General features: G+C 40.8%; 1 protein-coding gene across 1 annotated transcript; it reads right to left on the bottom strand.

Moving 5' to 3' along the window:
- Window positions 1–6: 6 nt before the first annotated feature.
- pde6c (phosphodiesterase 6C, cGMP-specific, cone, alpha prime) lies at window positions 7–11,388 on the bottom strand. Its single transcript, XM_058405923.1, has 22 exons — window positions 10,765–11,388; window positions 9,638–9,790; window positions 9,016–9,105; window positions 8,787–8,927; window positions 8,628–8,702; window positions 8,487–8,551; window positions 8,323–8,389; window positions 8,107–8,154; window positions 7,129–7,278; window positions 6,911–7,054; window positions 6,774–6,839; window positions 6,510–6,656; window positions 5,371–5,478; window positions 3,995–4,104; window positions 3,830–3,917; window positions 2,046–2,146; window positions 1,856–1,963; window positions 1,693–1,756; window positions 1,546–1,620; window positions 1,357–1,440; window positions 1,100–1,244; window positions 7–449 (listed from the first exon to the last, which is right to left on the bottom strand). The coding sequence occupies exons 1-22, from the start codon at window positions 11,230–11,232 to the stop codon at window positions 397–399; spliced, it is 2,550 nt and encodes an 849-aa protein (XP_058261906.1). The 5' UTR covers window positions 11,233–11,388; the 3' UTR covers window positions 7–396.
- Between the last annotated feature and the right edge of the window lie 15 nt (window positions 11,389–11,403).

Genomic DNA, 11,403 nt, shown 5'->3' with positions numbered 1-11,403 from the left:
ATAAATATATATTTAATATATAAATATGATCGACCTACTAATCAAGTATTATGGACAGCATTTCTTTTCTGAAATAATTCCACGTGGTACAATTTAAGCCGCTACACTGCAGCCTTTGTGGTAGCTACTGAAAAGTCCATCTTAGTTAAAAACTAGTGGTACGTGAAAGAAACAACAGAAAACGACTGTACATTATGTTCCGGTTTGGCCGGTGTTCTGTGTAGACATGCCTTCCACGCCAGAAGCTGTTTTCAGAACCAGCCCTTTCATCTGTAATAGATTTAGTGTTTTTTTTTTAAAAGTAAGGGGGAAAAAAACAATCCTGAGGTCCAAAAAGACCTTCCACTTGCTGTCACATGGAACTGACTGGTCAGGATCTTTGTCCAGTGGTGCATTTTAAAATATGGTGCATGTTTTAGACTTCCCTCCTTCAGTAACTTCTGGTCCAGCTGGAGAAAGAAAAATGTAAGGGTTAAAGCAAACGAATGAAATGCTCTTATCATCACATGAACATCTTTAAAGTCTTTAAAGTCATAGGGTCACCGATCAGGTATAACATTATGAGCAGTGAGAGGTGAAGCGAATAACACTGAGTATCTCCTCATCATGGCACCTGTTAGTGGGTGGGATATATTAGGTAGCAAGTGAACATTTTGTCCTCAAAGTTGATGTTAGAAGCAGGAAAAATGGACAAGTGTAAGGATTTGAGCGAATTTGATGAAGGCCCCAGTTGTGATGGCTAGACCACTGGATCAGACCATCTCCAAAACTGCAGCTCTTGTGGGGTGTTCCCGGTCTGCAGTGGTCAGTATCTATCGAAAGTATCCTTTAAGACCTGTAAGTGTCTTTGAAGCCCATGGAGGCTTGCAACTTAAAGGATCAGCTGCTAACATCTTGGTGCCAGATCCCACAGCACACCTTTAGGGATCTAGTGGAGTCCATGCCTCTACAGATCAGGGCTGTTTTGGCAGCAAAAGGGTGACCAACTCAGTATTAGGCCGGTGGTCATAATGTTATGCCTGTTCAGTATATGATGTGATGGGTTTAAAAAATGAATTGCATCTAAGTGAAGCATGTTGATCAGTGGCTTTAAAGACACCTTTTTTGTCTTCCAGTTTCTTCTTTTCATTCTCAATGGCATCTAGTTTAGCTTGATATGCATCAGCCAGCTCTTTCCAGTGGGCTCTGTTGTTGTTCAGACCATCAAACATTGGCTTGATCTCCTTATGGAATCTTGAAAATTCCTATGTGAGCAAAAGAGTTCAGTTTCTCCACATGTTTAGAATCTTGCCTGCTAGGAGCTAGAGCTTAGACATGATCTGAACATCTCACAAAACAAAAAACAGGTGAATTCACCTTGTACACGAACGAGCAGACAAAATCAATGAAGCCACACTGCATCTTGGGCAGCTCATCTGCCTTCTTCCTGTCCATCATGGGCTAAGGAAAGATTTCCCAACAAACATTTATCGGCTGCTGGACACAACTCTTGAGCTTTCAAGATTTATTATATTTGGATACATGCTAAAAATTTCAATTGCTCACAATAGGTTCTTGCTCAAGTACACTCCTCTCTAGGTCTCCCTGCTCCCAGAATTCAGCAGCCACCATCAGAGCCACCTACGAGAGAAAATAAACAGTTGCTTGACAGATCAAATACATCACCGGTTTGTAAATCTTCAGTTATTATACCTTGCTTTGGACCTCCCATGGTTTTGTGATGGCAGACAGATCACAGCCAGTCATCATCATCGCCCTTACATTCAGCCAGAAAGAACAAAATTATTACTGTGTGTCAAAAAATAAAACCTGATATTTTACCAATATTTCATAAATACCCCGTAATATTATTTACATGATGATCTCTTTCCTTATGGGATTATTGGCTACATAATTAATGGCTTCCTTCTCGTCTGTCATCGGTTCTGTGGCATCAACAATCTTCTGGAACATTGTTCTTTTTCTGTGAGGTATAGAAACATCCGAAAAATCAGTGTTTTTTAGGACAGATTGATGAGAAGGAGAAGAATTGGAGCAAGACCTACTTGAAGTACAAAGCCAGATCTGTGGCAATAATGCAGACATCGTGTAAATGCTGTACTGTTTCAAACTGCCGTTTCTGTAGGCTCTGAAAAATGTTTAGGTTCTGCGGGCGAAAGAGAAGAAAACGGATCATGAGATGGACCACACACACATACATGTCTACACACATACATGTCTACATACATGTATACACTCTGGACAACGGATCATCACAACCATATATGGTTTGTCACCAAATTATCACCATAAAATTGGAATCATTGTATGCAGTCACTGGAACATTGGGACTCAAACATGAGCATGAAAATGGTCCTGTTCATAAAGTATGGTCCATGAAGATGAAGGTTGGAGTGGAAGAACTTGAGTGTCCTGCACTGATCCATGACCTCACAAATTCTCAAAAAAATCTAATGGAACACCAGCAGGTTATTATAACAGCAAAGAGGCGACTAAATCGCTTGGAACTGGACTCGGATGTCCAACAAGCACATCGCATGGACGTGATGGTCAGGTGTTTGCAAACCGGACATACACTACTCACAAGGATATTCGGCTTTCGGGTGAAATTTCAGGATGCACCTAAAATGCACTATAACCTTTACAGGTGAACTTAATTTGACCTTCTCTACACTTTTGAATGCACATGTCCAACTGTTCAGTGTTTCAGTACTTTTTGCATAGCTTGCTGTTCTCTAACAAGGTGCTTAACGGCAAAATTCACAACTGGTGTTTGATCCATGAATCGACCAATAAATTTTCTGGTTCAGTTAGAATTGTTATTTATCCTCTTCATCATGCTGTTCACATTTTGACATCATGAGACCAAGACCACACCTAACAATTGATCAACAGTACCTCTTCGAAACCGTTTACATCAGCGTGGTCTGCGTGCTAGACGACCTGCAAGAGTACCTGACCACACCACCAGGCACAGGCATCGGGCCAGGGAGCATTTACGCTGGACGAGGGACCAGTGGGCCTCAGTGCTGTTCTTTGATGAAAGTCGATTCACATTGAGCAGAAATGATGGCCGCCAACCATGTTGGAGACGTCAAGGAGAGCGCTATGCATCCGCCACTGTTGTGGTGGTGTTACAGTCTGGGCAGGTGTGTCTACTCAATACAGAACTGCCCTACATCTTGTGAATGGTACAGTGACAAGCCAATACTACCTGAATAACATGATTAATCCAGTCATTGTGCCCCTGCATGAACAACACAGGCCTAATTTCATCTTCATGGACGACAATGCTCCAGCTCATCGAGGTCGCATCATTAGGGAACGGCTGCTGGAGGCTGGGGTACCTCAAATGGAGTGGCCTGCACTTTCTCCAGACCTGAATCCCATAGAAAACCTATGGGATCAGCCGAGTCGCCGTGTAGAGGCGCGTAACCCTGCACCCCAGAACCTCAATGACCTGAGGGCCGCCCTTCAAGAAGAGTGGAATGCCATGCCTCAGCAGACAATAAGTCGACTCGTGAACAGCATGAGATATTGTTGTCAAGCTGTAATTGATGGTCAAGGGCACATGACAAATTATTGAGACATTGAGATTTTTTGTTGTGGTATACCCACCACTGTTGTTGGCTTTTGTCTCAATAAATTGTTTGAGATGAGGAAATCACCATTGCAGCTTCTACTTAAATGCCCTACTTTCATGATATAATATCACTGTAGCATGAACTTTTTCCATTTTCCATAAATTTCACCCAAAAGCCAAATATCCTTAACTTTTTGTGAGCGGTGTATATTCTACATAGCAGATATACGGTGAAAGTTTCCAAACCTCTTCTGCCATAAGAGTTTTGCTATATTCAAGATGATGCCTCTCCAAAATAGAGGATCCATGAAGTTTGGCCAAAGGTGAAGCACTCCTGCAATGGAAATGGAGATTATTATAAATGAATCTGCAACAAGGACAGGTCAAAATTTGTGATTAAAAGATTCATACTTTGTCTGATAGAGATTGTTGGTACCCCTGTGGTCAATATCATGGCAAAAAGCAGCCGCCACCATCGCAAAGGCATCGAGGTCTGAGTAGTATTTTCTCAGCTTTCCAGTCTGTTTGGAAAGGTCAAGTAACAACACACTATTTAACACCAGACAGAGTAAAGGGGAAAAGGGGAACAAATAAATAAATAAACTTGCTTATTCAAAAGATATATCATGTCCAGAGGTCTTTGTCTTCCTCAGATGATCTGTACTCATTATGAATGCTCTTGTGAACTTGTACCCACTGGGAAAGCTACATGTTTGAAGAGATCAAGGTCAGCGTCTGTTATATACTGATGCAACATGACGTGACTGACTCCACTTTCGAGAGCTGAATGATTCCCATGCCAATAACACACCTTACTCATAACTTCTGTAAAACTGGTCATTCTTGTAATTATCCAGTCAGTCATGTGGTGGATGGATTTCAGACACTGCTGATTCACACACTGGAGTCTCACAGAATGGTGTGAAAAACATTTCCGTTAGTTAAAGAGGGAGGTACTGGTTTGACCTTACAGGAAGGGCAAATCTTTTTTTTTTTTTTTTTTTTTACAAACAATGGTGAGAAGAAAAGGATCTCAGAACAGGACAACACATCAAACCTTTAAGCAGATAATAAGCTACAACAGAAGAGGACCACACCAGGGTCCAATCCTGTCAGCCAGGAACAGGAATCTGAGGCTATAGTGGGCTTAGGCTGACTGAAAGTGGACAGATCTTCTGTGACATGCAGATTTAAGGGTCAGAATGAACTCATATTTGTGCAAAGTTCAAGGTGATGGTGGTGCTGGTGGTTTCTTGAGCATCTTTCCCTTAAAGGCCACTATATAAGGACTACTTCCAGCAAGTCACAAAGTCTTCTGAAATGGTTGCTATAAACCTGAGTGAAGCATTATTATAGTAACATACACATCACAGCACATCTTCACATATCCCAACTTAAGGGCTTTGCTCAGGGTTACGGTTCTTGCTTAGGGTCTCTACAGTGGCAGCTTGGTGGTGCTGGGGCTTGACCCCTGAACCTCCACTCAACATCCCAGAGCCTTAACCACTTGAGCTACCACTGCCCTGGGTACAGTGCACTTCCGTGGCCTCCTCAGTCACCAGATCTGATTCCTGAGGACCTTTTGGATGTGGTTGAACAGAAGATTCCTAGCATCACTGTGCAGCTGACAAATCTGCTGCAATTACATGTTGAACCAAAATCTCAGAGGAACGTTTCCAACACCTTGAGGAATCCATGCCATAAAGAACTGAGTAGCTCTCAGGCTGTACTAAACATAGATAGGATTATAATATCTTTAAATTAGAAACTGAGTAGAAACGACTCACCTGCAGTAAACAGAACATGGTCTGACCCACGTTGAAGCCATGCCTCCAGTTGTGGTAAGTTATGTCTCTGTAACCCTTCCTGACTGTGTACATCCATCTGGTTAGAACCTAAGGTATGTTTTGTGAAAGTCACAAGGAGATGCAAACTAGAACTTCTGACTTCTGACCATTCTACGGATTAACGTCATATCAAAATTCTGACTAGTCTGGCGTGTTCAGCAGTTTACCAACAAATAACAACAGCAAACTAAACAATCACATGAAATTACCAGCACATATAATCCCCTTAGGATCTTTAAATTTATTAACTGATCATTGTAGAATATACCCCCACTGTCCACTTTACTAGGAACACCTGTAGACCTGCAGTGCATACAATGATGCAGATTCAGGTCAGGAGATTTGGTTCACATTTACGTCAAACATCAGAATGAGGAAAATGTGATTTCTGTGGCTTTAACTGTGGCGTGATTGCTGGTACGAGATGCCTTGAGTATTTCAGAAACTCATTTCAGTTTACTCATAATGGTGGTGAAAAGGGAAATACCATGTTCAATAAACATTCTTTACAACTGTACTGAGCAGAAAAGCACCTCAGAATGGAATGTATAACACATCAAACCTTAAGGTGGATGACCTACAACATCAGAAGACCTCATCAGGTTCCAATCCTGTCAGCCAAGAACCTGATGTGGTCCCCTGTAGCTTATCCACCTCACAGTTTGATGTTTTGTTCATGCTGGGATTCTCACCAAGCTGTTAAAGTGTAAAACTAAGTGAAAAAAAAAGTCGCTCAAAGTAATCCTGGATGTTTTTTGTTTTTTGTGTAAACTCTAGAGACCATCAGCAGTTTCTGAAAAACTCAACCCATGTGGAAACATTTCATTTGTAAAGTCACAGAGATCAATCACAATTTTTTTCCCATTTGACGTGAACATTAACCGAAGCTGTTTCTTGGTGAATATTATGTATTGTACAGCCGTTCCTAATAAAGTGGACATCGAGCATATGTCAGTGCTGTTTTAAATTAGATAGAAACATCTAATATCTGTGTATGTAATATTACAATATAAATGGCCAATTATGCATAAAGTCTATTCACTGCAACAGAATGCAAATGAGATGATAATGTGTCTGACCTCTGGAGGAACTTTGAACTTCTCCACCACACCGAGTTCGAAGAAGCAGCGGATGCCACACTTGATGAGGTCGACTTCAGACAGGGGAAAGTCACTGAAGTGGAACTCCAGCAGCTCAACATCCTTGGCTTCAGGTATGTTTGCCCTCTGTTTATGAGCATGTGCGAGAACATAAAGCCCACCGTCGGGAATCACGCAAACCTCTTGAACAAAATATCCAGCGAGTGGATTCTCATTGTGGAAAGACTAAAAAAAAGGGCTTACCAAAAGTTTGTACAATTCTTTTTGATCACACTCCTCGGGTTCTTTGTCGAACTTCTCCTTTGTGTTCTGCAAGACAACGTAAGATGGATAAAATAATGGCCTGTACTGAAAATAAACTCACTGTATAGTGGACTCACCAAGATCTCCTGGACCTCACTGTTGGTTGCTCTTGTTTGATAAAGAACCATTTCCTGTGCAATTTCTTTCCTCCACTCCATTCTGTTCAGCTTATCGTAAGTGTCACAGTTGAGCACGGACCAGCCCAGAAATTGTGTGAGAGCCTGCGGGAGAAGTAGCTTGTGAAATCAAACTCAACAACTTATCCAGCAAGCGGTGATGGTTGTGATGGTCTCACCTCAGTGATCTGCTCATCTTGCTCTTCGAAAGGCTTCCCATCTTTCCGGTTGAAGAAAGTGGCAACACCTACGATTTCCTCTTTTTTGTTGACGATCGGAAGAGACAAGACGTTCTTGATGACGAAGCCCGTTTCGTCCACCGCCGTTTTCTGAGGTCAGAATAAACAGAGAGACACTGACACAGATGCATATAATAAAATCTGGACTGATGTTAATATTTTGTTGTGTGACAAATTAAATGAAAAACAACAACGTCAAGTGTGTCTGTAATGTTTTGAGCCACAACGAGTGCCTGTTAATATACAGGACATGTTCCATCACTTGGTCTTTCGGCGCTCCGATATAATAGGGATATATAATAGGGACAGATATACAGTATATAATAGGCAAAGTTATATATATATAACTTTACAAATAAAATTGAATATATTGCTGATACTATCGCTACTTTCTGCCCAAATGTATGGAAATATAAAAATTCTGAATAAAAGTGACAAATTCATATTTATCCCTAATGAGCAAGCCTGAGGCAAAGGTGGCAAGGAAAAACTCCCTGAGATGACCTGAGGAGGAACCTTGAGAGGAACCAGACTTGAAAGGGAAGCCGTCCCCATCTGGGTGACACCAGAGAGTGCGATTATAAATACTTTTTTTTTTGTATATAGTTAAGTAGAGTTGTGTATCTAGGAGCAACTTATATAAATATGAGCATCGGTGTAGGAGGTAAAGGGGGCGGAGTCCAGGATAGAAATATTTCATTGCAGGATAAAGCTGATCTTTGCACATCCTTGAACCCAAACCTTGCTAGCAAAAATAAATAAATAGGCCCAAAAGTATAACATAAATTTTTTTCTTTTAATTTGTCACCCATTTTTATAGTTTTTATTTTGAGATTCCTTAAATGTTATAGTTGAGGTTAACAGTATAATCACGACATATTCTATAATAACATGGGTTCTGTGTTCTGTGTATCATACCTGAAATGTGAAATATTCATCAGCAGCAACGTTCATCATGTTACAAATCTGCAAACGGCAAACAAACACACTTTTTATTAATTACAAAACACAAATACACAGCGAATCTCACATCTAGAGACTCTCATTTATAGACCATATGGTAACCCTTTTAAGACGCTTAGTAAGTATTATGTGTCAGCATGAGGGTATTATTTTATAAGGAAAAGAGCTTACAAAGCCATTTTCAGCTACGTAGCTGGGGAGTCCACTAACAAGGGCCCAGTGATCTGCAGGCGGTCCCCTATCAAGAAATTAAAACCAAGGCACAATACAGCTTAGTGATCCTGCGCAGCGTACAGTGAACACAGCGGCTCTGCTAAAATACAAACAGTACTTACGGTATGACTTTGATTTCTTCCTTCCCTTCTAAAAGATAATCAATGATTTTGTAGAAGTTGATTTCCTGTGAAACGAAACAACAAGATCAATCCAGATTTTTAAATAGAATAAAATAATAGCGGAAAAAAGAAGACACGTACCCTGCCATCAGGTGTCTTGGGCCCCTTGTACGGTTCGACGTCTCCGAGTTTAATCGGCCACTCGTCATAGAATTCCTAAAACCGGAGCGACATAAGGAACGAATGAGAACATGAGAACATGCGCTAAAAAGGTCCTCAGGTCCTGTATGAATGTCATACCTTCTCTTTGGTCATATCCAGTAGCCCGACAGAATACCTCTCACACTGCAGGTAGGTCCTGACAGTGTACAAAACTTTGTGAAACTGTCTCTCAATGTCTGTCAGCTCCTCGAACACTTTGCTGGCAGACCAGAGAAGAACCTGAGAAGAACGACACCCGTGTGGTCTCGCTGTTGGCTTTAAACATTACGGCAAATTTACGGAAAGCTTTCATCTGCTGACGAGTTACCTGACTTCTTCTGGATTCCACGTTCCACATATAATTGTTGTAATGCTGAAGAGCTATGACCGAGGCAAAGTCTAGGTACTTGTTGAAGAGCTTTGAAGAGAGCAAAATATATATGAATAGGTTTTAACAGATTGTGGAAATCGAATCAAAATTACATGAGCAATTTAAAAGGAAAGGGCACATTGTGGCATTCCTGAAGACAATGTCCTAAATCCATTTCCATAGCAGCCTGCCTGGAATTTGGGAAAGTTTGCTTTCCAGTTCATGGTGTTTTAATAAAAGGCCTGCTTGTGTAGTGATGAGGTCACTTCCCATGTGAAATATATATGACTCTAGAACATATTTCATCTGAAACTGAATCTTCAGCTTTATTATAACAAATATCATTTTGGTGGATTGTTACACCTTCTATTAATCTCCTTGCAAGTTAGTAGTCTAGTTTGCAGATGGACCTGCTGCTTAGTGACACTAGTGTGACCCTCGGTTACTCGTTACTGGTCAGTCTTGTAGCAATACACACTAGATGCTAGATAGATTAATATTTCAGATAACGGTATACGCCAAATGAACACACATGAAATAATATGGTGCTAATTTGACCGTCCGAACTATTTCCACTTACTAATTCGTCTGCTTTGGAGAATTCTGTTGCTCCAACTTTGTTTAACGCCATGATGACTCCCAGCAGATCCTTTCCACTCAAAATGGGAGCAGCCATCATGTTTTTGGTGGTGTAGCCTGTCTGGTTGTCTACAAAGTCACTGAACCGGGGGTTCTTGTTAATAGGGGAGAAAAGATTCAGAAGAACATTTACTGAAATGAACTGATGGGGTCATGATCATCACATGTCAAACTGCAATAAATGAACAACTAATTAAATGGAGGAATAAATAATGAGAGAAAATGAATTTTTAACTTCTGGAACACTGCAGTCTTTTATGAATAATTATCTTAATGAATGCAAACTACAGTTTGGTGGAAATTTGGGAGCTAGGAGGTATCAACAAATGAGCCGAATGAAAGGCAAAAACAAATCGTAACCCTAATGACACGCAGGAAAAAAACGTACAGTTTTAATCGGCCTCATTCATTCATCCACCATGACATTCTCATAACTATAACTGAATAAAAAAATTGGAATAATAATTTCTGCTTACGCCTCTTAAGATCTAGCACCTATTTATGCTCTCTTGCTGGCTGCAGGCCAAACAGAGTTTAATCTAATTGGCTTTGTCCATGTAATGTTAACACACCATGAAGTAATGCTGTAAAACGAGTAAACTAAAACAAAACAAATGATACCTTATTAATATTAATAATGCCTTCCTAAAAAATCATTAATCAATACATATGAGCCAACACTTCATATCATTATGACACTGTTTCCAAGGAAACAGAGAATCCTCTCATTCCAAAACCCAAAATTTTTTAATTTCCTTCGGCACACTGAGATAAAAGACACAAGCTATTTGCCTCCTAGGATACTTGCTATCGTTTATAATGACTGAAATCCATGTGTGTGTGTGTGTGTGTGTGTGTGTGAGTAAGGATTTAGCTTCATTTAAATAATTCTGGAAAACAGCGCCTTAAACAGTACAAAGCTCATTTCACAGGTTTTTCTGAATTTTTTAGGATACAACATACAAAGTGGTGTGTCTCTGTTTGGCCGAATACAAAAAAAATCATTATCAGTTAGCCAAAGGAACACATTATAATTTTTTATTTAAATGTTCGGTATCATGCGCTCACCTGCTTCACATCAGGTATGCTAACTCCTTTTTTGTTCGTGGCTATTTGCCCGACTATGCCGATGTCAGTAGGGAACACGATTTCAGAAAAGGGGTTGACCAAATTGCTCTCGTACGTGGAGGTAGCAGTAACATCAAAAAGACATGTGGCCAGCTCGGGGATTCCGTTCCTAGCTCGAGATATAAAGTAGCTGCACCGATCTGCGTTCACCAGCAGACATATTCTCTGGAGGACCTTGTGCATGCTCTTCTCCATGACGATTTCACCCTGCAATTCCTTGACCAGATCAAATATGATAGCAGCCTCCTGGACCAAGGAGACATCTTTGTAGGAGGACGGCTCTTTGATCTCGAGATTCTCCGTAAAAGCTGCGGCGATGGCTTCGGGCCGGATCTTCTTATCAAAATACTCTTTTGCAAACTGTGGGTTATTCTCCAGGTATTTTTCCACACTGTCCTTGTCTGCCATCTTGTATCAGGTGTATAACTCTCAGGACGTCCTTAAAGAAGATGCATCACATGCAGAACTCTAGACGGGAGAAGAGGAACCGGATTGCTTGATTTATTGGACTTCTCCTGCACCCAATTGCATCCTACGCTGTAGAGCTGCATAAAGGACGAAAGGCTCCCGGTCTCCTCT

This window comes from Hemibagrus wyckioides, linkage group LG13 (genome assembly GCF_019097595.1).
Source record: "Hemibagrus wyckioides isolate EC202008001 linkage group LG13, SWU_Hwy_1.0, whole genome shotgun sequence".
NCBI classification, from domain to species: Eukaryota; Metazoa; Chordata; class Actinopteri; order Siluriformes; family Bagridae; genus Hemibagrus; species Hemibagrus wyckioides.
This window is presented reverse-complemented; position numbering and strand designations above follow the sequence as displayed.